Genomic DNA, 27,700 nt, shown 5'->3' on the forward strand with positions numbered 1-27,700 from the left:
TTTATGGTGCAAGTATTACTCCACGTTAAAAAGGTAAAAACTGAGCAACCCTAATATGAGTTGCACAGGTATGTCTGGAGGTACACTGTGGCTTGAAGCAAAAGCCTGTTCCAAAAAATTTATCAGAAAGGCTAAAGCTTCTGTTGACAATACATTTTTTACCACTGGACATCTGGGCAGGTGCCCGTTTAAAATATTTGTAAAACATAGCTATAGACACATACTTTGCAGCAAGGATGTTTATAAAGTGTGGATATTTACTTCCACAACATCAATGAAGAATTTGTGGCATTGCTGATTGTTGCATAATGTAGAAAGTAGATGTGTCACATTTAGAGATGGCTTATAAAACGCTGGCTTTGTAAGAATGGCTCCAAGTCAGTATTTCATTGTTCCCATCTCAGCAATGTGTGCAGTGTACTTTATCAAACTATTGGGTGTTTTTCATAGAATCTCGGAAAAGGTGCCTTTTCAGTGGCAAATGCATGCCTGTGACCCTCTTCACCTAAATTTACAGGTCATGTCTTTAAAAGGGTAATCCTATTAGGCCTGAATGCAAAATTGGGCACAGATGTAGTATGATGAATTTCTGTCAGTCCACAAATCCCATGGGATGCAGTAACAAAAACTGAATAATATCATCAGTGATATCATCAAGGATATAATTTGAGATATCATCAGTGTCAGCAAAAATATCAATTCACCTGGCATGATTGATGCAATATGTGAGAAAATAAGCAATGCATTGCAAAAGTATAGGCTATAGCTAGCTCAGTAAACTATAACTTGTGAATTTAAAGTTTTTCTTGTATTTTTTAAATGTTAGTATTTGTGTTACTTCAGAACCTAACCTTAACATAAAATTAACCGTTTCCATTGAATTTCATACTTTTTGAAGTTGTGAGATCTCCTTTTCATATCTAATTATAACAACACATTAACCTTTGATCATTTTCAGGGAATTTCTGTTTTTTTTAAATTACATTCAGCCAATTGCCTCAATGTCCATGGTCAGTGGATCTGTGCAATTGAAGGGGGGATTGGCTGCAGGGTTTAGCCTCCCACCAGGCCCTCTGTCCAAATTAGCTATGGAACCCCAACCGACATTTCATTTATATTTGTTTTATTTGATACTACAGTGGTACCTATGCTCGAGTTTCCAACCCATGGTACTGTGGGGTGTAAGGTTGAGTAGTGGCTCCCGCTGAGGTACTGCAGTACCTTAAGGTAGAGCTGCACTAGGTCCCATGGGAGTGCTGTGGTACCCATGAGCTGAAACACATTTGTGTAATTTTTGACCCCTGGGACAGGTCACTAGGGGCCCCCCTATAAGTGCATGGGTGTCAGAGTATCCCCAATCTGACCCTTTGCAGTATTTTTAATTGTGTATTTCAGGAGACAGAGCCAAAGTCCAAATTTTCTTCCAAGTTAAAGCTGGCCAATCAGATCACGTGCTACAACAGGGCTGATACCAGTTCTGCAGTACTATAATGGCCAATGAGATAAAAAGTTGCCTCACCTAATCAAAGGGCCTTATTGTTTTTTTAATTTTCAGTACCTGTGGACTCCAGTGGGACACCCATGTGACCAAATGTCTAGGGATACCTTTTTGTATTCTTTCATGACTACAAGAGCACCTTTTTTTAAATGCAAACCTCTCGAAAACCTATGAACAGATCAATATTGAATAACCAAAACTACACTTTCTGAGTAAAGTTCTAACTTTTTTCTACATTTGGTGTAATTCCATTCAGTTGTTTTCACTCTTTACCTGTGACCGAAAATTCCTACAGGAAGCATCATGGGACCTCAACATTTTGGGACTTCCCTTCTTTTTCATTGTCCCATTTTATGGATCACCACAAAATATCTCAGGAAGGAGCTGAGGTGGATGAAATTGTTTTTTAGGAAAGTTTCTTGCAGATTTGCCAAATGGTACCAAAATCATTAAATGTTTTTCCTTTGGAAATATAGACCTCATTAAACTATAACTAAACAGTGGCAACCACCAATGTGTAATATGAGATAATATTTTATTATATATATGTATATAACTTAAAAAATGAAAGGTTACAGGGATGTTATAGTTAGGCTCTGAATTTACTCGCACAAAACCAAAGAAATTCAGCAGTTATATCAAGTAACCATAACACGCACCCTTAGGTAACTATAACTCGTGCCCCCACCATGCACATTTTTCTCATCAATAATTTGACTGCTAATGTTTCACTGATATTTTTAGTGCTGTTATAAAAGTTGTTATGAGTGATGTAAAATCTGAGGAAATTAGCAGTGCATGGCGAAGGTGCAAGTTACCGTAGGGAGTAAGTGTCCAAGTGCGTCTGTGAGTGGGTGTGTCAGTAGCTGTGAGAGTGACTTGGCCCCAAAGGAACCTCACCTGCCCTTTTATCCAACAAGAGACCACAGCTTTGCACAAAATATCTACCCAAGTGGGGGTTCTTTCTGCTTCCTTGGGTAAATGATCAGTATGTATTCTACACTACAGCTGTGTAATGGAGCACAAGGAAATGTCACCAGTGACCTTGTGTCTGTTTTGGTAAATCTCCACCAAACCAGTGTCTTTCCTTTTTATCTATAGGAGGTATATTTTTCCTTGTTGTGTGGAGATATCCTCATATACCTCAGCATCAAGAATGCACCACCCAAATTAGTGGGGAACGCTATGTGGGGCCCTTTAATAAGCTGTCCATTATCCTGGCTAAAGGCAGGAAGACCTTTGCAAAATACTAAGGTGGACCTTGGCATACTACTAAGGTGGACGGTGCGGTGCCAAGCGGTCTTCATTAAAAAGGGGAGGAGGACCCAGGCCTCCCCCATGCCGATCTTGGCTCCGTGTACCCCATTTCCTGGGGCCCAGTCTTAAAATATATTACTTTGTAATGTGGGAGGAGGCCCGCGCCCCCCCCACCCCCTCACAGGGCTGATTTCAGCCCTGGGGACTACAACTCTAGGGTACAACCTTGTAAGGTCCCCATTTACTTTTAACTTATTCCCAGGGAGGTGGTGGTCCCCTAGGTACAAGGGGGGGTGGGGCAGTGAGGCCCCCCATTACTATCATTTAGCACTGGGGAGGTGGTGGTTTCTGGGGCTCTGGTGGTACTGGCAGATCCCCATTACAGCCATTTAGCCCCAGGGAAGTGGTAGTCTTCGGGGCCTGGGGGTCCATGTAGCCCCACCCATTACTGTCATTTAGCTCCAGAGAGGTGGGGGGTGTCTGGGTGGCACCCCATTACAAAGATTTTGCCCCAAGGAAGTGGTACATGGGACCCACGTTGTTTTTTCAAACAATGGCCCCAGGACCAGGCCATCCCAAGGGCTTTTCCAAAACATGCACATGAGCTCGCTCTTGGGGTTTTAAACATTTTTTTCACTGGATCTGCAGAAACTCTCAATGATTTTTTTTAATGCATTTTTGCCCTAGTAGGGTCCCTCTGGCACAATATGCAGGAGGAGGAGACAATGGGGTTCCCCATGGAATTGCCACTAAGACTGGTGCTACTGGGTATATGGAGCTGGTCAGATCACTGCCGGCATCAGAAACCTTTAGTGAACCTGGGTGGTATGGTGGCCAAAAGAGACATAGCACAGAGGTGGGGATTTGGAATACCTCCTACATATCAGAACTGAGACACAGGTGTAGAATATTGTAGAATGATGGAAAAGGAAATTTACAAGGGGAGAGGGTACCTGAAATATGGGGAAGATGGGACACAACTGTGAATAGTGAGGGGAGTGATGAAAAATGTGCAGGTAGAGGAAAGAAACAATAGTCGCTCAGGTGGGCTCTTGCAACAACTTCGAGAAAATGGGTAGGGTAGAATAAGAACCATATAGAATGCATAGTTTGGATCACACTTTGTGGTTATGTAATGCCCAGATTTTGAAACAAATTAGGATGGGTGAATGTAATGATTTTAATGTCATTGTATTTGAAATGCGAAAATCAATAAAAATATACAAAAAAAAAGAAAAGTATAAAGCCAATGAGTAATAAGAGAGGAAGGTGAGTTGTGGACAGATATAGCCAATGACTAATAATGAAGGACGCTGAGTTGTGGACAGTCAATGCATTGTGAGGTAGTATTCTTTAAAGAGGTGAGTCTTCAACTCTTTTCTAAATTGAAGCAGCTCTGCTTTGGTCCTGATGAATATGGTGATGTTGTTCCAGATCCTAAGTGTATGCGTGTTAAATGCTTGCTTTCCTTTTTCTTTTACACATTTTTGTGTGCGGTCTAATAGTGTCCTGACTCCAGGTGTGCTAAGAACCACCAGAGATTGTGAGCTTGACTGCAAGATAAGCAGGGGTGCTGGGCATGATGGCACTGTAAATGATGCAGCTGGTCCTGAAGATGGTACTGGCGGGCAAGTGGAGCTAGTAGAATTCCATCAGAATGGATATGATGTGATCATCTTTCTTTAGGCCCTGGGTAGATGTGCTGCAGCTTGTAGGATGCCCCTAACGGGTGCCAGTTTTATTTCTGGGATGTCATGGAGTAGGGCATTACCACAATTCAAATGCAAGAATATAAGGGCTTTAACTGCAGTTCTGATGTCACTTTCTGGAGGAAACTCTTTGATTTTCTTTAGAAGAGAGTGTTGCTACCAGGCAGTCTTTGTTTGTTTCGCAATGTGCAGTGTGAGGTTGGTGTCCAGGCTGAATTGAAGTGAGATGGCATTTGGTACAAGCTGGGGTTCAAAACCATGAAGGTACAATTTATTGATCCATGTTTGTATGGTAACTTGTTTCCTGAAAGAATGTTGTGAGGCTTGCAATGCTTGGCCTTCTGAGATTCATTCCCCTTTCTGTAATGGAGCAAAAATTGTGTGCAAATTTGCAAGATGAGATGAACATGAGGGAAGAGGGAAAGCTATTAAAGACTTATGTAGTAGAAATTTTGATATTGCCACTGACGTCACAGTGATCATCTATACATGACATGCATTTTGTTAATCAAAGTACTAATGATTGTGTTGTAAAGTGGTGCACTGAAAGCCATATTAATGGGCATTTAGTGTAGGTTACTAGACTAAATTGTTGTGGTAAAGCCTTTATATTTAATGTTTAATCAATCAATTCCTTTCAATGTTGTTCTTCATGGTGTTAATTAATAGTGTGCACTAAAGCGATAAGAGAATTCAAGAGAGAAATGTTTAAAATATTACATGTAACAGTTGAAGATTTCAGTTCTGCACCATAATTGATGCAATGTATTAACATGGTTATTTCATTTTAATTTACTGTGACATAAGTATTGACAAAGTTTATTGATGTTGAATTAATAATTCTGAACGTCATATGTGCTTTAATTGAGATAATTTAAGGTGCTGTTTTAATTCACTGTGTTTAGCCTTAGTGAGGTCTGCAAGGCCCTGTTTTCTGACTGTGCAGAACATTTTTAGTCATTCTTGCTAACATGTGCTTTCCTTTAAGACTTCCTTCTCAAGAGAATGCTAGCTTGGTAATAGATGTTCTATTGTTCTACACATAGTGAGCCTGAGAAACTAACCTTGACCACAATACATTCAGGAACTGTGTAATGGACTATGTTTCCAAATGTTTCAACCCGCCAGGATGAGCAAAGATGGATTTTTTCTGCATGCTGGTAATGAGAACTTTCGTCAGTATTGCAGTTCTATGTCACATGACTGTCTTTCATTAAGCAGTTACACCTGATGCATTATCTGGAATGATGGATGGGAGAATCATCTTGTTCTATGAACTTTAATATACCTTTCCCCAGCTGGACTTGCAGCATTCTCCTTGCATTCTTCTTTGAGCAGATTTTCCCACTCCTCCCCTTTGGCTGAACCCGTTGGGTTCTGAGAGGTACAGTCTTCTCTACCTTTGTTCACTCTTTGAAATGCTTTGCTGAGACTTAGAAGATTTTTCCCCTGACCCAGAGAAGACTCTTGATTGAACTTATGAAATTCTGACGCTTTCCCTGCCTATTTACTTTTTGCCTATTTTAGTTAGTCATCTGTGTCACACAATTTCTTTTTCCCAAATTCTTTTTGCTCTTTCTGTACTATTTGTCTTTTTGCCCACATGTTTAACTCAGCACATGCTAACATAGACTTGCTAATTCGTAGGTTTACCCCTTGCCTAGGTTACTAAATTGTAGAATTTAAACTGCTAAATGATTAATAGAATTAGAAAGCATTTATTTCCTCCTTTCCAGATTTCCTTATTGCTGTTATGTGTATCACTGATTGAGTGTTTAGTCTTTTTGATGTTAGATTGTTTGAACTTCTTTAGTGGTGTGGACAGTCTATTATGATTCTGTACCTCTAGAGTCTTGTCATGCTAATTATCTACAATACTCTAATCCTTAATTTGTAATAAAAATCATTGTACTTTTTTTTAGACTGGCGTTGTCCTTGTGTGGCCACAATGATCATAATGTCATTCTAAATTGATTAGTTGTGTTGTTGATTCCTACGTCTCCACACCCTTATGTGGGTTGAAAAGATGTATTGACCTTGTTTAAAGTATATTGCTGAGAAGGAAAATGCTTCAGCAAATCTGGTGGCAAAGTAGTGGTTTCTCCCACAAGGGGGGGACAGAGCTAGGCATAGTGCTAGGGAGGCAGGATTATTGCCATGTGATCTGCCCTTTCAAAATTGTCCCTACCCAAAGTCTGTCCCATGGTTCAATCTGAAGATTGATGAAGTTCCAACGGTATTCTTTCACAGCGGATGCATGAGTATTTTGAGTGTTTATGCTCGAATTGCTTTTGGCCTGAGATTGCAGTAAACTGTGGCATTTTGAAGTGTTTTTCACAGTTTCTGCTCTTGTGTGCTTTTGGTGCTAGATGCTAAGAAGTAGTTGTTGAACGGGTCCGCTGTGGCCTAAGATCTGGGATTATGCACAAGTGTAGAAGACACTTTGTTAACTTATTGTCTGAAGTGTAAAGTGCTTGTCCTTGAGGTTGGTTGGTTTTAAGTGAATCCTGAGTGCACATAGAGGATCTGTATCAACAGGAGTAAGGTTTTCCGGTGAATTCTCATTAGTAGTAATATTTTGAAACCCATACACAGAAAGTGTATGTCCGTACTGCTTTGAAGTCTTTGGTTACTCTATTCTGTAATAAGCAAACAGGTTGTTGTTTTTTTCGCTCACAATATTTTGCATTAGGTTTGTGTGAAAGCAATGATGTGAGAGACAATTGCAAAGCAGGTGAGTTGCTGCAAGGAGTGAAACTGACATCACTCTGTGTCACGCTGGTATAGGGCGGTTGGTGTGAAGCAGTGCTGGTGTTGGTGGACATTACTGCATTGCTATTGGTTGAGAAACAAGAAAAGAGAACTGTGGGTACAAGATTACTTCCAGATTTGAAGAAAAAGTAAATTGTGAATTATTGAATTTGATTGAAAATGAAGTTTTTTAAAGGCTTTAAAAGTGCATTGAGAGAAGATTAATTTATTCCAGTGAGAAAGGGAATAGATACCCCACCCAAACATATCCCAGGTCATTATGTTGTGTCCCAAAAAGGTCTTTCTGCATGTTTCTGGCTTAAATAATGGTACAAGTCTACAGAGAAAGAAGATGCATTAGCATTTCCCTGCTATGGAACTTTTAATATAAGAATTCTAGAGAACCCAAGGCAATTATTTTATTAGATGAAACCGCCTCCAAGACCTGCACAGTTTGAAGTGCTTAATACTTGGGAATACATAACTCATCAGTAACTGAAGGACAAGTATGAAAATAGAATGCAGAGAGCATTAAAGACAATTGTTATGTCAAGGTGGGATGGGCAGCAGAAAGCTTGGAGAGCAGATATTATTGAGGAAACTAGATTGTATCCAGCCATTACTAGTGAAGAAGCAGAAAGCACTAAATCAAAGAGTAAAAAATGGAAAGAGAAAACAGAACAGATGGCAGATAAAGATGTGACATACATAAGTGATTTGAATGATGAATTTATGAATCAGATATTGCTAAATCGTCCGCCTCCATACCATTCTGTAGAGGTAGGAGGAACAAGTGAAGCTGCATGAGATGCAACACCTAATGTGCTACTGCTTCAGTTGCACGAACCCCGAACCAGATAGTGCCTGATACTCTTGCAAATTCAGAGAGACAGATTCCTAGTGTGAATCAACCAGTTCAGAGCTCTATCATAATTCAGCCTGTGCAGAGTCCTAATATGAATCACATTGTTCTAAATTCTAACATGAATCAGTCAATACAGACATCCTATGTGAAACAGCCTGCACAGATTTTAATTCGAGTGACCCTGTGTGAACATTCAATCCAAATCAGTCCATACCAAATGGTTCTCGGCCTCAACCAGGACAAAGTTTTAGTACTACCTTGTCAGGGCAAAGTGTATCAATGACAATTCACCAGAAACAGATGAATTATATTAGTCTAGATGCATTGACAGTTTCTGTAACCACAGGTCCAGTTGTTCCTTTGTAAGGTCCAGTTAAGTCTGTAAATAATGTGCGCAATTTAAATGTCCTGAATGCTCAAAATGTTACTGATACTCCAGTTACATCCAATGGGATTGCATCAAATAGTTTACAGAGATCAGTAAGTTCAAATGATTCAGAGATGGAGAGAATTAGTTCTCTTCTTAGACCATTAACTCCTGCACAAATTTAAGATTGAACTTCAATGACAAGTCAGACAGGTTTTACTCCTGATGCAAGGTTTCCTCAGAGACCCTCACCATACTTAGCGCTCAAATTAGAACCAATCTTAAATATTATTTGCAGTGCCAGACAAGGAAAAAAAGACCTAAGCACACCATAAGACATGTCTATTGCACCACAAATAAATCAGTTGCAGGGACTTCAAGAGCAGAGATGTTACAGAATAATCCAGTAAATTTGCAAGGTTTCACTGCATAGCAATTAAATCAGTGGCTTTCATGGTATCCTGAAAGAGATAATGGGAAGTCTATGTAACTCTCCCATTATGGGACTGCGGAAGCCCACTTGAAAGTGCTGCATTGTCCAGTATCTTCACAAGGTTAAAAAGATAGTCATTCAATGTTGCCCTGTGGTACCGAATCTAACAGTAATTTTATTCCTAATTCCATGTGAAGCAGAGTGGTTCACCGTGATTGAATTATGCCAACCATTCTTTTCCAAACTGTTGCATGAGGAGAGCCAATTTCCCTTTGTTTTCTGGTTTGACAGTCAAGTTTTGGCATGGTGCCAAGTCCCACAAGGGTGTACTGAGAGTCCATCAATTTTTAACCATATCTTGAAAAAGAATCTGGAGTCACTTAAAATGCTCTACCACTCAGTCTTGTTCCAGTACATTGATGACCTATTAGTGGCCTCAAATACTCAGGAAGTTTGTGGGAGAGACACAATTGCCCTTTTGAATCATTTTGGAGAGAATGGACATTTAGGGGGTCATTCTAACCCTGGCGGTCCAAGACCGCCAGGGCTAAAATGACGGGGGCACCGCCAACAGGCTGGCGGTGCCCCGCTGGGCATTCTGACCGCGGTGGTTCGGCCGCGGTCAGAAGTGGAAAACCGGCGGTCTCCTGCCGGTTTTCCGCTGCCCAAATGAATCCTCCATGGCGGCGCAGCAAGCTGCGCCGCCATGGAGGATTCTGTCACCCCATACCGACATCCTGTTCCTGGCGGGAGGATGGCGGTATGGGGTGTCGCGGGGCCCCTGGGGGCCCCTGCAGTGCCCATGCCAATGGCATGGGCACTGCAGGGGCCCCCGTAAGAGGGCCCCAAAAAGAATTTCAGTGTCTGCTTTGCAGACACTGAAATTCGCGACGGGTGCAACTGCACCCGTCGCACCTTCCCACTCCGCCGGCTCAATTCTGAGCCGGCGTCCTCGTGGGAAGGGTGTTTTGCACTGGGCTGGCGGGCGGCCTTTTGGCGGTCGCCCGCCAGCCCAGTGCAAAACCCAAAATACCCTCAGCGGTCTTTCGACCGCGGAGCGGTATTTTGGAGGGGGAACTCTGGCGGGCGGCCTCCGCCGCCCGCCAGGGTGAGAATAACCCCCAAAGTCTCCCTGACTAAATTGCAGTATTGTAATGAAGATGTTCTGTACCCAGGTCACCACATTGAAAAGGGTGCAAAGAAGGTGTTGCATAAAGAAAATGTGTTCTCTTCTGAGACCATTAAACCCTACATGAATTACAGATCCAACTTTGATGACAGACAGGATTTACTCCTGATACAAACACACCAGAAGACATGTCTATTGCAAGTACCCCAATCAATCAGTTGCAGGTCCTTTAGGAGCAAAAATGTTACAGACTAATCCAGTAAATTTGTGAAGTTTCACTGCACAGCAATTAAATGAGTGGCTAAATAATTTGGGTCCTGCCGATGTGAATGGTGTAGCAAATTGCAATACAAAGACAGACAACATTCCAGAGAGAAAAACATAACTGAATGTGTCCAGATTTAAATTGGAACTAAATGAAATTATATTATGAACTCTTGGCACTTCCCATTCAGATATTTATACAGTGGACAACCTGTGGTTTGTGTGCCATTACGCCATTACCAAATGTGCAGTACAGGCTTATGAAAGGTTATCTGAAGTGACTGAGAAGTATGATGTTGCATGTGGCTTATTTTTCTGCTACTCTTGATCTTGTGGCTTCAGCTTTGTCCGCTTATTTAAAGGCTGTTGCCGCAGAGAGCATCAGCATAGAACAGTGAGAGGGCATTGTTATGGGACATCCCTGAACATTTTTGTTCCCCATTTTATGGAAATTTTACTAACCCAAACCAAAACCCAACATCAGACTAGCACTTGTTTGACCAGATATGAGCAAATCATTCTTGCTGTCCCCAACATAAATCTGAAGTGTTGCACTGTGTTGAATCCTTCCAATGTAGTGCCTGCCCCTGATAACAATGTAAATGATTGTACTGATGAGGTTAAGCATGACTGTCTCAATGTTACTGAACTATGCACCCAGCTGAGACTTGAAATTCAAGATATTCCTCTTATTTCAAATGACTATGGGCCTAATTTTGAGTTTGGGGGATGCGAAAGCGCATCTGCCAAACTCCCGAAAGGGTGGCCGATGCCTTTGTGGTGACCACACATCCGGACCTATTAGGAGTTTCCCACTAGGCTGGCCTAGTGGGAAACATGCTACAGCATTGTCTCTGGCTCGTAATTGAGCCGGCGGCAATGCTGTAGCTCACAGGGTGCACCAGCACCCTCCCAATGTTCACTGTGTACAAGGCAGACAGTGAAAATTGCGAGGGTGCTGAGCAGGGGGACCTATGCACTGCCCTGGCCAAGTGCATGAGCAGTGCAGATGCCCCCCCGTTGCCCACTGCATTTTTTCTCTGACAACCTTTTCATGGTTGGTGAAATCGCCATGAAAAGGATGGCACAGAATGAGGTCTCTGTGAGAATGAGGATGGCAGAGAACGAGGTCATAATCCACAGGGCAGCGCTACCCTGGCAGATTACAATCTCCACCACCGCCACACTGTCGGAATCATGGATCCTGGCGGTGCTGGCGGAACCGTGGCAATCGTAACGCCAGAGTCTTTATGTGGCAGTCGGACCATGATGGTACCTGAGAGCTGGCTATGGAGTTTGCACAGTTTCAGGTGTGATTGAAGCTTCCTGGTTTCAATGAGTCTTTTATGCCCAAGTAGCTGAATTAGTTGTTCTTACTAGAGCATGCTGTTTTTCAGAACAGTTGAAAGTAATCATTTTCACTAATAGTCAGTATGGCTTTGGTGTTTTTCATGCCTGTGTGGTCAGTTGTGGTTCCAGAGATCTCTTCTGGATCGTCCATGAAGAACCAGGATAAAGTTTACAACTGGTTGAATACATTACAGTTGCCAGCTCGAACTGTGGTTGTGAAGTGCCCTGCACACCGCAAGTCAACTGATTATGTAACACTGGGAAATACATATGCAGCCAAAGTGGCGAGAACACATTGCAGGAAGAAGTAACAAAGGAGGAACAGTAGAGCTGGATTTAAGCAGGATGTGACAAAATTATGAAGATTATATTTGGGTTTTGTGTGATGGAAGAGCTGTGTTGCCAAACGATCTGTAACCCCCCCGTGGCTAGACATTGTCATGGACAGGCTCATGTGAATTGTGATAAAATGATTAGAATCTTTAGGCAGACATGGTTTAACCACAGATTCAGATTGATAGAAGAAGCTGTGTGTCACAGGTGTGCCATATGCCAGTAGATAAATGTAGGGAAACCTAAAGTAGTCACACTGAGTCACATAGGTAGATCAGGAGGACCATTCAACAAAATGAAGTTGCAGTTTATTGAGCTACCCGTATGAAGAGGACTGAGATATCTCTTGGTCATTGTATGCATTTTCTCTCGCTTACTCAACCAGGAGGAATGATAGCCTCACAATAGCAAAGCTATTGCTTAGAAAGTTGATAGCGTGTTTCAGATTCCTGACTTCTCTAGAGTCAGACCAAGGGACTCACTTCAACGGTGAGGTCCTAAATTAATATGTGTGGCATTACAAGTTGAGCAAAGACTACATTGCATTTACAGACCTGAGGCTTCTATATATGTGAAGCAAGTTAAATTAACTCTGAGGTCCAGACTTGCAAAAGTATGTGCAACCAACACATTGAAATGACCAGAGGCATTGCCTTTTGTTTGCAAAGTATTCCAGACAGAAAGATTGTTTTTTCCCCTCATGATATCATCATGGGGAGAGCCATGAGATTGCCAAGTGTACTAGTGAATGCACTTGTAATATTACAGATATCTTGGTTCTCGATTATTGCAAAGGACTAGATGATGTGGTTCATTCTGTGTCTCATCAGGTTGGAGAAGCTACTGTGCAACCACAGCAGGAGCTCTGCCATGACCTGTGTCCAGGCGGCTAAGACATGGTTAAGAAGCATGTAAGGAAATCCTGCTTGGAACCATTTTGGGAGGGGCCTCTCAGGTAGTGCTGGTCACTATGACAGCTGTGAAGTGCACTGGTCTTCTTAACTGGGTACATGCGAGCCACACTCACAAAGTTCCAGATCCCCTAGATAATACCGCACTTGTCCCTGTAGGGTCAGTTACAGTGAGTCAGAATGGTTAGGTTAGTCAAGCCGTTGAGGTTAGGCAAATTGCTGATACAGCACAATTGCAGTCTGAGCTAGCTAACAGTAGTAGTTGGTACAGAAGGGTTGAGACAGAATCAGATGAATCATGGAAACTTAGATTCTGACGAAGGACCAGATGCTGTAGCAAGAAAAGTTGTACCAGGAGGCAATTGGCCAAGGGAGTAAACTGTGCCAGCTGTGCAAGTGGCCACATAAATTGCTGAAGAAACTGAGTAGTCAAGTCGAAGTGACAGTGATGCTGAGGGTTGGGTAACTTGGAGATAAAAAAGGAGAGTGCAGAGTTGAAAATACTCAGCACCTGAATAGACATGCTTTGCAACAAGTGATTGGGAGAAGGAATTTAAAACTTTTTGCTTTAACAATACGAATCCAGTTCAACATTCATGGGTTTGTGATTGCAGTGGAGCTGAACTTTGAAATCTCATTACAGTAATAATGAACAAATACATTATGTCCTGGAAGTGATAATTAGTGTCTAAGAGTTGTGCTTTCATTAGAGACATTTGAACTTCTATTAGAGGTTTTTTGAATATTTATCTATTAAAAAATATTAAATGAGTATGTGAATACCATGAAAGTTAAAGATTGTTAATTGTACACTCAATTGCTTTCATCTTTGGGGGAATCACTTATCATATTGTCCCATTAACCTATGGTATTTCCTGTAGCCTGTTGCTAACACTTTGATATCAGCAGCAATAATTTTTATACTATTACTCCAACTATGACTTTGTTTTCTCAACTGTCCCAATTATGAAACATTTGAGCAGCATTGCTAAAGCAAAAAACATTGGCACAGTGGGAGGTGTCTTTGAACCTACCTTAACATTTGGTACAGTCTATGCCCATAGAAACAATGTGGCCTGTATGCTCACCCCAGTGGAACAATACTTTATTGGACAAGTTGAAGACAGAAGAAGAGCAATGAGAGCTAAGATAGAAGAAGGAGTTATGTTACAAAGTTAGGGTAAAAAATTAATTCATTAGCAGAGACTCAATAATTACTTGCCGTAGACTGGAAAAATATAGGGAAATTATGTGTATATAGACCTAAATTGAAAACTGACATGGTTTTTGTAGGGGCTAGACATTCTTTTGTTTAAAAGTATTTGGACTTTTATTTTAGCTGAACAAGACCTCACCATACCAGGTGTTTATTTAATTTGTGGAAAAACACCTATTACAAACTGCCAAATGGTAAGTATGGAATGTGCTATCTATGAGTTATTCCCAAAGATTTATTATGTGGAGCATTTCAATTATTCTGTTTGGGATCAAACACCTGAGATAAAAGGGGTGCCAATGCTTCAAAGATAGTAGGAGATATTTTTGGTGCTGTAATTTCATGTGTGGTTGTCATCCTGTATGATCACAAGATAAGAAAGTTGCCAACCATTGTAGATGAGATTACTATAGATGCAACAGGTGCCTTCCTGTTAGTTGACATAGAAATGGCTGACATAAGATCAATGGTTTTACAAAATCTCCTTGCACTAGATATCCTTTTTGTAAAAGTGGGCAGAGTTTGCAAAATATTACAGGTTCAACAGTGCTGCACCTATATATACCAAACAAGGGCCACCCACAGGGGTAGTTACATACAATATCACACAATTGTCACGTGGGACTTACTTCTTAGGGCAATTAGCTATACAGTCTATAAGTCCTAGACTATGGCCCTCATTATGAACCTGGTGGTTATACTCGCCATATTATTAACACAGGGAGGGACGCCTGTGGCGGCCCTCCGCCACTGCCAGGCTACTGCCGACAGGTAGCCTGACGATGGTGGATAACATTATCCGACAGGGCAGCGCTGCAAGCAGCGCTCCCCTCTGGATTATGTACCCTGTTTCCCCCAGCCTTTCCCTGGCAGGTTCCCCCACCAGGGAAAGGCTGGCAGAAGGAGTGCTCCGGGGCCCCAGTGCAGTGCCCCGTTGTGAAGGTCACTGCCCGATCTACGGGCAGTGATCTCCACGACAGGTGCTGCTGCACCCGCCGCACAGCGGCATTCACGGCAGCTCCATGTGGAGCCATCGGCAATGTCCGGGCCCTGCATTCTGCTGGGCCGGAGGGCGGAAAGAATGTTTCAGCCCGCCGGCCCAGCAGAATGTTCTTTATGAGGCCGGCGAAGTCTCAGAGGGGCTGGCGGTCTATGAAAAGACCACCAGCATGACCCCCTATATTTGACTTATTCAAAATACAGTATTCAATACAAATCACTTCTAATCTCCAACAATGCTTCATTTCAATACAACGTTCATAATTCCAGTACATATACTGGCCACATCAAAGGGATTGATCATATTTGTATTAATCTGCTTAAGTTTTTTCAATCATAATTAAAAACAAACCATTCATTGAAAGTGTGAATAAAGTGAACCTAAAAGTGCAAATGGCACTGTGTTCACATATAAGTACACCAATACAAACATATACGACAAACAATACACTGTATCTACCCAAATGATGGCTACATAAGTTAATTACTGGGGTCCCCATATGTCAGAGCTACTACTTTCCCAACAAAAGTAGTACTTGACCATTTGGGGGTTTATGTTGGTGTTTTGAACCCTATTCACTAATGGGGTCTTCTCAGGACACCATTGTCTGCTTTACACACAATTCCCTATCTATGGCAGCCGAATTATCAATGGTTCACTGGGACCAAATTCAGAATTGTCCTACTATTCACATGCTAAGCACAATTCTGAAATAGTCTCGGTATATACTGCAAAGTCCTCTGGGGAAACACCTTCTTTGTTCTACCGCCACTCGGATTCAATCCACAGCATGCTGACCAGCAATGCGTATATCCCTTCTGCTGTATTACAGTCCCAATGCATCCTATGGGAATCGTAATATGGTGGATGGAATATCCGTCACGTTTTTGACAGAGTATCCCATCCGCCTAACTCTAAATCAGGCCCTCTTACTTCTGCCTCTCCTTAGTTGCCTTCAGTGTATACTCTATTCAAAAGTTATGTTCCAGTTTCACATTCTTGTGTGCTGGCTATCTCAGTATTCTCAGATTCTAAATAATATTAATTGTAGATTCTATGCCTCCTTTCCTTTTCTACAATGCTCAGAATTATTGTGCGTGATCTAAAATAAACTGATGCAGAATGTGTAGATAAATGTGAAGAATTAAAAAAAAAATGTTTAAATTATACAGACACAGAAAGTCAATTGGCTTTAACGTTTTGGCAGTATAGTACAATGGAGTTACAATTGAAAATACAATCTGGGCAGTTATTAATTGGCTTTTACTGCACCCATTTTCAGGTGTGTTTTTTGACACATTTGAAGAAAAATCCAACTGGCAGAGATACTACTGGTTAACAAAATTAAAACCAAATGTAAAAAAAAGCAAGCATGGTCTTCACAAACCGTTGCAAAGATGCAAATGTAACAAACTAGATATCATTTCACAGACAATGGTTAGAGAGAACTATGTAAAGCACAATACGGTGGTGTCAATAACAACAACTTAACAATGTTAGTTAGGGGAAGTCATGGCATTGAAAGAACACTTGCACAGCTTGCCACATATGGTAAAACAGCAGAATTTTCCAATAAATAATGTACCTTTAAAGTACTGCACATCTGTTGTTAAGGCAGAAGAAAGTTCATCTGGTGATACCTGCAGCATTCCAGCCACTAGAAACAAAAACAAAGAATAAAATAAGCACAAACTCTGTTTGACGGGTAGAGGAGGTGGGGTGCAGGGGAGGAGACTGAGATATATTTTGCAAGGTGCAAATTGCATTTGGTGTGCAAAGGATCAATACTACTGGCATTATGATGTTATTGTCTTGTACCAGATGTACCCCAATCACCTGGGTATGGTAACATCAATACTTAAATATGCAAAAAACATTATTGTCCTATTCAACCACAATGTACACTTGCTCTGCAAGCTCCAGATATTGAAACAAGCACTCATGGTGTGGTAGCAAAACCCTCAGACTGTGAATCTTTTCTGAAAGAATAGTACACTTTGAATTCTTTGTATGATAACCCATTGATTATTTTGTGACTCCTCATAGGTTCGTCATGATTTACTTTAAAGATGTCAACTTTTAAAGAAGAACAGCAAAGGATATCAATAGATCTGCTGCAGAGATGTGAAGGTCACACGTACGTCTCCAAGTGGGTACCACCGTTTACACCTTCAGGACCATATTTATCATAATATCATGCAAAAAATGCAGCAAGTTACCTTGTTACCCTGCACTGGGTTGTGCTGCATGAAAGAAAAAGGGTAGGAATGCCCCATATCTCTAGATGGGCATTCCTGCTCTCTGCCTGCACAAGCACACAAACTGCTCTTAGTGCCTATGCAGGCACCTTTGAAACCATAGTTCAAGGGTGTCTGCATTACAGGGAGAATTGCTTGTGTACAGCAAAACAACCCTCTGTGGGTTTTTCCTCTTTCTATGTATGCTGCAGATTGCATCACAAATAACAATAGGAAAAAAACGAGGAGAAATAAAGATATTTCTCTTTGTTATGCCTCTCCTGGGAAGGTGTAGCATTCAGATACATTCAGAGGTCTACCAGTATTGGTAAATATTAAAATGCTTCAAAGTAAAACCCATGCTCCACCTATGTTACGCCTCTCTGGGGCAGAGTAAAGTAGAGCAGTGACTTGTGCTGCCTGGCATTACTTCAGAATTTCAAAGCCATGCAGGGCCATTCCAAGTGGGTATGAGTGGGTTGGTAAATCTCAATATAGATTTTGCATCAGCCTGCACTACGTTGCATGGTGCAAGGGTGAAACAAACCCCTTGATAAATATGCCCCCCGGTCATAATATGGTCTTACCAGAACACATATGTATCCAATACGGCGTATTCCTGCCTTTTCCCCCTCTGCTTGTGCCCTTTTGGCAGCGTAGCGCCTATTGCAGGATTGGTTTTGTGCAGGAAGGATCACCTTCCTGCACAAAAACAACCCTGCAGAGCTTTTTCCTATTTCTATGTGTGCTGCAGGATGCAGATTTGCTTTGGAACACCCACACAACACTCATGTAAATGCCTGCTGGGCGCAGAGTACCATAACGTAGCAATTTGCACTGCTTTACATTATTCAATATTTATGAAGCCATGCAGGGCCACATAAGGTAGCCTTGCGTGGCTTCATAAATCTCACTTAAGGTTTGCGTCACTCTAGCCTCATGGTGAGTGGTGCAAGAGCGATGCATACTGGATCATAAATATGGCCGTTAGTTTTGCAAGTAGTTTTGTGTCAAATAATACATTATGATTTCAATTACGATTTGTTGACACATTTTTACCATTTCCTCACTCTGTAAAGATCTAGGCCCCAAGTGAAAAGACATCCTAGAAGCAAAAATAGCAATTCCATGTTTTTATTGCAGAAGGGGTGGCGGATATGTTTGAGATTCCCTTCGTTATACCCACTGCTAAAGTGCGAAGTTAGCAGCTATGCAATTAAAGTAGATATCCTCTGATTTACATAGGGCAGGCTACCATGCAAATGATATGGCTCCTTGCCTATTCCACTGTTTCACATTAAAGGAGCAGAATGTGAAATGGGAAGCAAGCACTTACAAAAGCAATAGGTCTCTCCTATACAGAACAATTCCCAAACCATTGGATTTTCCAATATTTGTTTCCATCTGCATTGTGAAAATGAAAAAGAAAAGAAAAAATGCCTGTGAGTGCTTCACGATGAATATGCATGCAAGCATCGTGATCCACTGATGGCACTGTTGGGATGACTCTTTTTGAGATTACATTTCTCAAGACACATGCCCACGTGGGTGGAAATATTGGGATATTTTTCTTTGTGGAAAAAATATCAGATAGCCATTGGTATGCCACGATGTAAACGCTTTCTTTGGCGGCCATCTTGCATTGTTTTTCTCATAGAAAACACATTTGAAGATGGTCATGTGTGCTGATGGATGCGTGAGCATGCCTGGTGGTGCACTAGGGGGCATTCTGGCATGTTAATCTGACATTCATACTTTTTAGAATGAAACATCACAATAAGTGCTAAAAGAGAGAAGTGAGGAGCCTAGTAGCATTGTCCTGCTGTTAGGCCATTTCAGGAATCATAATACTAATACCAAAAAAAAAACAGTAGGCAGACAGGGAAAAGGTGGGAAGCAGTAGAAAGGGATATATCGGAATAGCGATTTGTCTTGCAGCAATGAGTAGTAATTGGTCTCTTACATTATCAGTTGCAAAAAAAGTGTTAAAAAATACGAAGTGGGGTGGTGAGGGATGTTGGAGCATTGGACCAGTGTGAGTGGAGGGAAAAACTGAATGGACATGAAAGAGAGTGAAGAATATGATGCATTCCTGTGGAGTGCTGAAAGACAAATAAAACTGTCCCCTTATGCCACCAGTGGAAGATTTCGAATAAGAAGTCACATAAAGAAGTAAGGATTCCGGGGTAGGGCAGTAGTATAAAACCCAGGAATAACCCTTAAGAATAAGGAGAAAAATCACTGAATAGGGAACAGAAAGCTGAGATGGCCAAAAAAGTCTCAGAGTCAAGAGCAAGCTACTGACCCAAAGCCCATTATCTTTACACTGTGTTGTAGACAGTAGGAGATTGAAAACAATTAAACGTGTCTGTGGATGAGAGCTAAAATGGCCATGGAGGGATATGATATCTCCATCCTATCCAGAAATGGTACAAGGCTAGTGACCTACAGAATGCATCCCCCTGTGCAATTCCTGGTTCACATTAGTTACATGCTGGTTATGGACCTACGGAGAAGCATTATGATAGGGGCCTCCCTGTCCAGAACTGCACTGGCATTCCTTGGTTGCTGACAAATGTTGTTATGATGTGCTGGCAAGTCACCCAACATAATGAGGGCTTTCAGTGTACAACTATAGTGCCAGGAACTAGCCACTGCATTACAACACATAGCAGCGTATGACCCACCAATCTGTCTTTCTGTTACTTTTACATATAGCTCGTGATATAATTGAGGAATAGGGTCAGATATTGCCCAAGGCCTAGTGAACAAGGTAAAGTGAGGGCTGTTTATTTTCTACTTTTTGTAGTATGAAAGGCCAGCGTGCTGCTCCTACAAAACCTAAAAGGGTGCAGCAGCCCCAAAGACACTCTGGTCTGTCAGACCACTGTCTTATGTAAAACAATAAGGGCCAGGCCTGTGTTGGCACAGCATGTCTATTTAATTTTTATTTCGGATAATGCTGAGTGCCTGCTGTGAAGAGCCAGCATCAGTTTTTAATCATTTTTTTAGGTTTAATAAGTACAAACATAAAAAACTGATACAAACAAAACAAAAGAATAACAGATAGTATTAGGGACGTCAGTGGCAGTTGAACAAGGCCTCAGTCATACAATGTTTGTATCAGGGCATCTGCAAAGATCTGCACATATTTCACAATGCTACATGGAAGTACAGTAAGTGCAGTCCATACACATAAGTTCAAGTGCATAAGGACCTAAAGAGCAAGATACAGTTTGACCGTCTCAATGGTTAGAGTACATCGTCTCCTTTTTGCTAAAAGAAAGACAATCACTGCTAGTTTACGAATCTCCAATAGGATCTTCCTAACCCATCCCAGGAAAGCAATTAGTAGCTGTGCTTGATAGGACAGTCTATCATATCTGATATGGTGTTAACCACACGTTCCAGAATGCCAACATGGCCCAACAAGTCCATGCTAAGTGAAGGTAATCTGCTTATTCTAGGCCTCACCTAGGACTGCAAGGAGACCTAGGGGGTCATTCCAACATTGGCGGTAAAAGCCGCTTACCGCCGTGCAGAAGACCGCCAACACACCGCCACACCGCCACGGTCATTATGACCCACAACTCGGAAACCACCAAAATACAGACACCCACAGAAGTCCGCCACACCAAAGGTCAGCGATAAACTGGCGATAACCAAACCGACACCGTCACGCCAACAGAAATACGCCCACACTATCACGACACACGAATCCACGCAGCGGTCTTTCAACCACGGTATCCCATTGGCGGTACACACCGCCGCGCTCAAAATACACACACTCCTACAAAACACAGCCACATTGGACAAATCCAAATACACACACCTGATACACATACAAACACCTCTCCCACACACCCAATACAATATAAAACACAAACCCACATCACACACAAACCCCCACCACAAAAAAATCGGGACGATGCACAGAGAGAGACCATATAGAAGAAACGAGCACCCAGACGCACATATTACCATCACCCACACAAATACGACACACTTCACACAACACACCAATACACATCACCACACTTATCACCACACATTCCACCCCACACATCACCTACACCACCCAATGGCACCGCAAGGACACCCCAGGTTTTCGGAGGAGGAACTCAGGGTCATGGTGGAGGAAATCAGCTGGGTAGAGCCACAGCTATTCGGAGCACAGGTGCAGCAGACGTCCATTGCAAGGAAGATGGAGCTATGGAGCAGAATAGTCGGCAGGGTCAACGCAGTGGGACAGCACCCATGAAATCGGGATGACATCAGGAAGAGGTGGAACGACCTACGGGGGAAGGTGCGTTCCATGGTATCCAGACACCGGATTGCAGTGCAGAAGACTGGCGGCGGACCCCCACCTCCTCCCCCAGAATTTACGACATGGGAGGAGCAGGTCTTGGCGATCCTGCATCCTGAGGGCCTCAACGGAGTATCTGGAGGAATGGACTCTGGTAAGTCACATCTTCACTACTTCATCCCCCCCACCCCACCTGCATGCCAACACATACCCCCACCCTCAGCCTCACCCCCATCACTCCTACTGCTTGCAAATGTCCCACCATCACAACCCACCCATCCCAACACCAAGCCCTGCATGCGACCACAAAGCATGGACACCCATCACCAAAGCATGCCCACTGCACATACCCATTACCCCCCCCCAAAACACCGACACAAAAGCCCCCACACAGGAATGCAAGCACTGGGGACACGGGCACCCACCCATTGCACACCATTCCACACACAGATGCAATAATCATGCTTTTATACCCCTGCAGGACCCCTACGCAACATCACCGCACAGCAGGGTCCACAAATGTCCACCCCCCCCAGAAGAGGCCCACAGTGATGACTGCAGCTCTGTCGAACTGGATCTAGATGACCAGCCCGGCCCATCGGGGACCTCGGGACAGTCGGTTCCCCTCACACAGCCACAGGCCACTGCAGACCTACCCCCCTCTGGAAACACCAGCACAGCACCCACCCAGCGGGCCCACACCTCTGTCTCCAGGACACGTCAAGCAGCAGTGTGTTCACCACTACAGGGCACCCAGGTTAACCCACCACCCCAACAACAACAGGGACCTGGGGGCAGTGGCAGTGGGCACACGGTCCAGGGGACAGAGGCCCAGGGAAACAGGGGAACTGGGAGGGCTGCTGTGCGAGAGGGTGGGGACAGGCCCAGGGAACCCACTCTCCACGAGGCCCTCTCCTCCATCATGGGAGCATACCACCACTCCCAGGAGACGATGGCTACGGTACTGGCCAAGTTTCAGGAGACCCAGCGCATGCAGGAGGAACACTATTTGGGCTTCAGGGAGGAACTCAGAACCATCAGCTCCGCCCTGGGCACCATCGTAGGGGTGCTGAATCTGGTAGTGACCACTTTGAGGGACACTGTGGCACCACAAAGGGCCCCTGACACTAGCATGGACCAAAAACTGCACACCACCTCCGCTGGCGCTAGTGGACAAGAGGCACCGCCACAGGACCAACAGGCCACCAGCACCCCACCCCCTGCAGAAGGAGAACCACCTCGCAAGCGGTCCCAGAGATCCAGGAAGAGGACAGAGTAAGATGCCAAGACCCCCGCCAAGAAAGGATACCACCCTGATAGTCATCCCACTGTCCCACTTTGTCACCCTGTCCATCCTTAAACTGCCCCAGCTCCACTTCCCATCCCATTTGGACAATGCACCTGTGAGACTAATAGACTGGACTCTGCCATGGACATTCCTCCACCATCACCCCTCACCTATTTACAACCCCCCTCCAATAATTAGCACCTTAATAAACACCGTTATTGCACAAAACAATCAGGAGTCTGTCTGTGAATGTGAATATATTTATCTGTAATTACAGTGCCAAAATGCTTATTTACATTGTGATGCCAACATACCAATGTCACACAGCTGTAGTCCATGGGGAAACAAAGCAGATGTCACACAGCTGTAGTCCATGGGGAAACAAAGCAGATGTCACACTGTGGCACCCAGATCTCTGAAATCGTAAGGGAAAGTGACAGCTCAGTTACCATACACTGGGTGAAAAGGACAGACAGTACAGAGGTAGTAGTGTTTAAGTACCTGTAGTAGGCCGGTTTGTATTCTTACCTCTGTTCATTGGAAATATTGCTGTATCACCGTGTTCCTGTTGTCTATGTCGTCTTCTTCGTCTTCCTCCTCTTCACTCTCCACAGGCTCCACAACTGCTACAACACCACCATGTCTGCATTGGTTAACATTGGACCCTATGGGTCTCAGGAGCCAATGACGATGTGCGCCGGCGGTCGCGGTACGCACCGCCGCGGACGTGACTGCCATTTTCTCTCTGTTAATTCACTCGATACCTGATCTTCGAAAGGAGAGGACCTACACTGCAAGTGCTGCTGTGACCTCGGTCTAGAAGGGACAATGGCTCATGCGACTGGGAAAAGGGCCCCTGCCTTCACATCGGAGGAGTTGGAGAAGCTTGTGGATGGGGTCCTCCCCCAGTACGCGCTACTCTACGGTCCTCCAGACAAACAGGTAAATACACTGGGAGCATGCTGCATGGGCTATGCCTGTGTTGAGTGGGGTGGATGAAAGATGGGGGGGGAGAGATTGAGGCATGCTTGAAACGACCATGAGTGCATGTGCCACATGGCAAGGGTAGGGATGGGGGGCCACTCACATTGATGGTGCAGAAGGTAATTACTTTTCTTCTCCCCCTGTACATTTCATATAGGTCAGCGCCCACCAGAAGACGGATATATGGCGTGCCATCGCCAAGGACGTCCGGACCCTGGGACGTCCGGACAGACGGGGCACCCACTGCCGGAAGAGATGGGAGGACATTCGCCGCTGGAGCAGGAAGACGGCGGAGGCTCAGCTGGGGATGGCCTTCCAATGTGGGAGGGGTGCCCGTCTGACCTTGACCCCCCTGATGTTCCGGATCCTGGTGGTGGCCTACCCCGAGTTGGATGGGCGCGTGAGGGCATCACAGAAGACACAAGGGGGTGAGTACACTCACATTCTGCTAACTTTGCGCACTGTGGAGGTGTCTGGGTGGGGGAGGAGGGCTGTGGGTATCCCTAGCCCAGGGCGAGTTCCGTAGGCTAGGCCCCTCCGTAAGGCACAGCCCTGTGCCCCCGCTACCCACCTCTGTAGGGTGCCAAGTACAGCTATTCATGGCCCTGTGTCACCTATGTGTGCAGATGTCGTCCATAGCCTTGTAGGCCATGTCCCAGGGATTGCAAAGTGGACCCCAAGTGCGCGGCGTAGTGAAGGGGGCTTCTGTGTCTGTGCTGTCCGCCAACGGTAGCGTGAATGCATGCACTCAACATGTCTTTCTTCTGTTTCCCCCCCCCCTTTTTGTGGTCTTCCTGTTCATGTGTGCATTAGCATCATCAGGCGGAGGAGCAGTGGCACCGGAGCACGAGGGAGCTGCATCCCACATGGCCATTGAGGGCCACACTACAGACTCTGAAATCGCCAGTGGGACGGAGGGCGAGGGGAGCTCCATGGCGGGGACACGAGCGGACATTAGTGGATCGGACTCGTCCTCTGATGGGAGCTCCCTTGTGGTGGCGGCAACATCTCTGCCCCCGCAACAACAGGTACAGCCGCCACCCCCCGCACCAGCACCGCCCTCCCAGCAGCCCCTCAGCGTTTGCCCCGTGCCCGCTCACCCGGGAAGGTGGGCGTCTCCTTCGCCCCAGGCACCTCAGGCCCTGCCCCAGTCACCCCTGCTGCCCTCAGTGAGGAGATCATTGACCTCCTCAGGTCGCTTACTGTTGGGCAGTCTATCATTTTGAATGCCATCCAGGGTGTAGAAAGGGAAGTGCACCAAAGTAATGCATACCTGGAGGGCATTCATTCTGGTCAGGCTGCCCTTCATCGACCCTGCAATCTCTGGCCTCAGCACTGATGGCAGCCATTGTCCCTGTGTCTAGCCTCCCCCCTCCAACTTCCTACACCCAGACCCAATCCTCTGTACCTCTGCCTATCCCAAGCACACCAGGGACAAAAACCACTACCAGGGCTCTCGGTGGGAGTGTCGAGGCAGCTGGGACACCGGCCAAGGTGGGGAAGGGCCACAGGAGAGCAGGAAAGCAGGAAAGGCTGGGAAGGGCAGCACGCCCGACAACACCGCCATCAGCCCAGCTGGCCAGGAGGGCCCCGCAAGCCCCATCCCAGCTAGCCAGGAGGCCACCAAAAGCCCCATCACAGCTTCCCAGGAGGGCCCCGGCACCCACAGGACAGGTGGGCAGGAGGGCCCCGCCAGGCCCAGGCCAGATGGCACATGAGCACCCCGGCATGGCCAGCACAGCTGAACAGGGGACCGCCATCTGAAGCACCGCTGAACAGGGCACGGCTATCCCAAGCACCGCTGAACAGGGGACCGCCATCTGAAGCACCGCTGAACAAGGCACGGCTATCCCAAGCACCGCTGAACAGGGGACCGCCATCTGAAGCACCGCTGAACAGGGCACGGCTATCCCAAGCACTGCTGAACAGGGGACCGCCATCTGAAGCACCGCTGAACAGGGGACCGCCATCTGAAGCACCGCTGAACAGGGCACAGCTATCCCAAGCACCGCTGAACAGGGGACCGCCATCTGAAGCACCGCTGAACAGGGGACCGCCATCTGAAGCACCGCTGAACAGGGCACGGCTATCCCAAGCACTGCTGAACAGGGGACCGCCATCTGAAGCACCGCTGAACAGGGCACGACTATCCCAAGCACCGCTGAACAGGGGACCGCCATCTGAAGCACCGCTGAACAGGGCACGGCTATCCCAAGCACCGCTGAACAGGGGACCGCCATCTGAAGCACCGCTGAACAGGGGACCGCCATCTGAAGCACCACTGAACAGGGCACGGCTATCCCAAGCACCGCTGAACAGGGGACCGCCATCTGAAGCACCGCTGAACAGGGGACCGCCATCTGAAGCACCGCTGAACAGGGCACGGCTATCCCAAGCACCGCTGAACAGGGGACCGCCATCTCACGCACCGCTGGCCCATGAGCGGCAAGGGGAAAGCCGCATCTGTGTCAGCCAGGGCTGCACGATGCACTCTGGGCACCAGGCCCCCCCCAGAACCAGTGGAGACATGCATCCACTACCTCATTCCTGCACAGGAAGAAGCACTCTAGCCAACAGGCACCCTCCAGAACCAGTGGAGACTGTTATCCACTTGAGAGACTTGCACTCCCCAGGATGGAACAGTGGGAAACCCACCCACTGTAGAGACTTGAGAGACTGTGGCTTTGCACTCCCCAGGATGGAATAGTGGGAAACCCACCCACTGTAGAGACTTGAGAGACTGTGGCTTTGCACTCCCCAGGATGGAACAGTGGGCATGGAGCCCCCTCGTGGATCTGGCGTTGTGCACTCATCCGGCTGAGGTGCCCCTCCTTCCCTTCCCCCTGAGGTGCCTGTAGTTTTGCTATTTGATGCCCCTGCAGTGTTCTCTCCGTTGAGGTAAGGTATCCGGTGTGGGCTTTGCCCATGTTTTTTGGGCCCAGTGGTCCACGGACAATGCCTGGACTTGTGAATTTGGTGTATATAATAGTTTTTAGTGTGTATATATTTTTGATTGCTGTATTTCAATATATTTCAATGGTTACAGTCATTTCCTTTTGTCTTTGCATTCTTCCAGGGGGTCTGGGGGGTGTAACTGTGATGTATGGATATGTATTAGTGTGTGTGTTGTAGTGGGTGAGGGTGGGGGTGGGGGTGTTGCTTGTGTGTGTCACTGTTTTTTCCCTCCCCCCTTCCCTGTGTCGTAGGTGCAGTACTCACCGTTGTCTTCTGCGCCGGCGTACGTACTCCTGGTAGAGGAGCAGGAAGACTATAGCTGGGAGGATTTGGAGTTCCGGGTCCATGGTGTCCTTGTTCCTCGTGGGGTGTGTAGAGGTGAGCGTTTTCTCTTCAAAAATGCCTGTTTCCGCCGTGTTTTTATCAGCGGTGAATCTGCCCCGGAAAAGGTGGCGGATTGGACTGTTGTGATACTGTGGGTGGTACTTTGACTCCCGCCTGTCTGTTGGCGGTGACCGCCGTGCTGTTTGTTTGTACCGCCGTGGCAGTCAGAGCGTTAAAGTGGCTGTCTTTGTTGGCGGTTTCCGCCACGGTCGTGATTCCATTTTTTTTCCCGCCGGCCTGTTGGGGGTTTTACCGCCGCTTTAGCACCGACTGCCAGGGTTGTAATGACCACCCTAGTGTTAGCCACCTTAGTGCATTTCGTTGGAGGGGAATAGATGAGCTGGAGTCCTTTGAAATGTAGTAACTTGAACTGGTGCTTCATGGAGATTACTTTTGTTTGCATGCAACAATATCCCCACTGCACATTTAAAATTGTCTCTCAAATCCCTTTCCCACACAAGTC

The 27,700-nt window shown here is 45.3% G+C and overlaps 1 protein-coding gene across 1 annotated transcript in view; it reads right to left on the reverse strand.

The window, feature by feature from the left end:
• Positions 1-27,700, reverse strand: part of MYO16 (myosin XVI) — a 2,485,855-nt gene that overhangs the window by 1,139,130 nt on the left and 1,319,025 nt on the right. Inside the window, exon 19 of the mRNA XM_069204246.1 lies at positions 16,669-16,740. Within this exon, the coding sequence (XP_069060347.1) occupies positions 16,669-16,740 (72 nt within the window). The remainder of the gene's footprint in view (positions 1-16,668; positions 16,741-27,700) is intronic.

The sequence above is a fragment of the Pleurodeles waltl genome, chromosome 8 (assembly GCF_031143425.1).
Source record: "Pleurodeles waltl isolate 20211129_DDA chromosome 8, aPleWal1.hap1.20221129, whole genome shotgun sequence".
In the NCBI taxonomy this organism is placed as follows: domain Eukaryota; kingdom Metazoa; phylum Chordata; class Amphibia; order Caudata; family Salamandridae; genus Pleurodeles; species Pleurodeles waltl.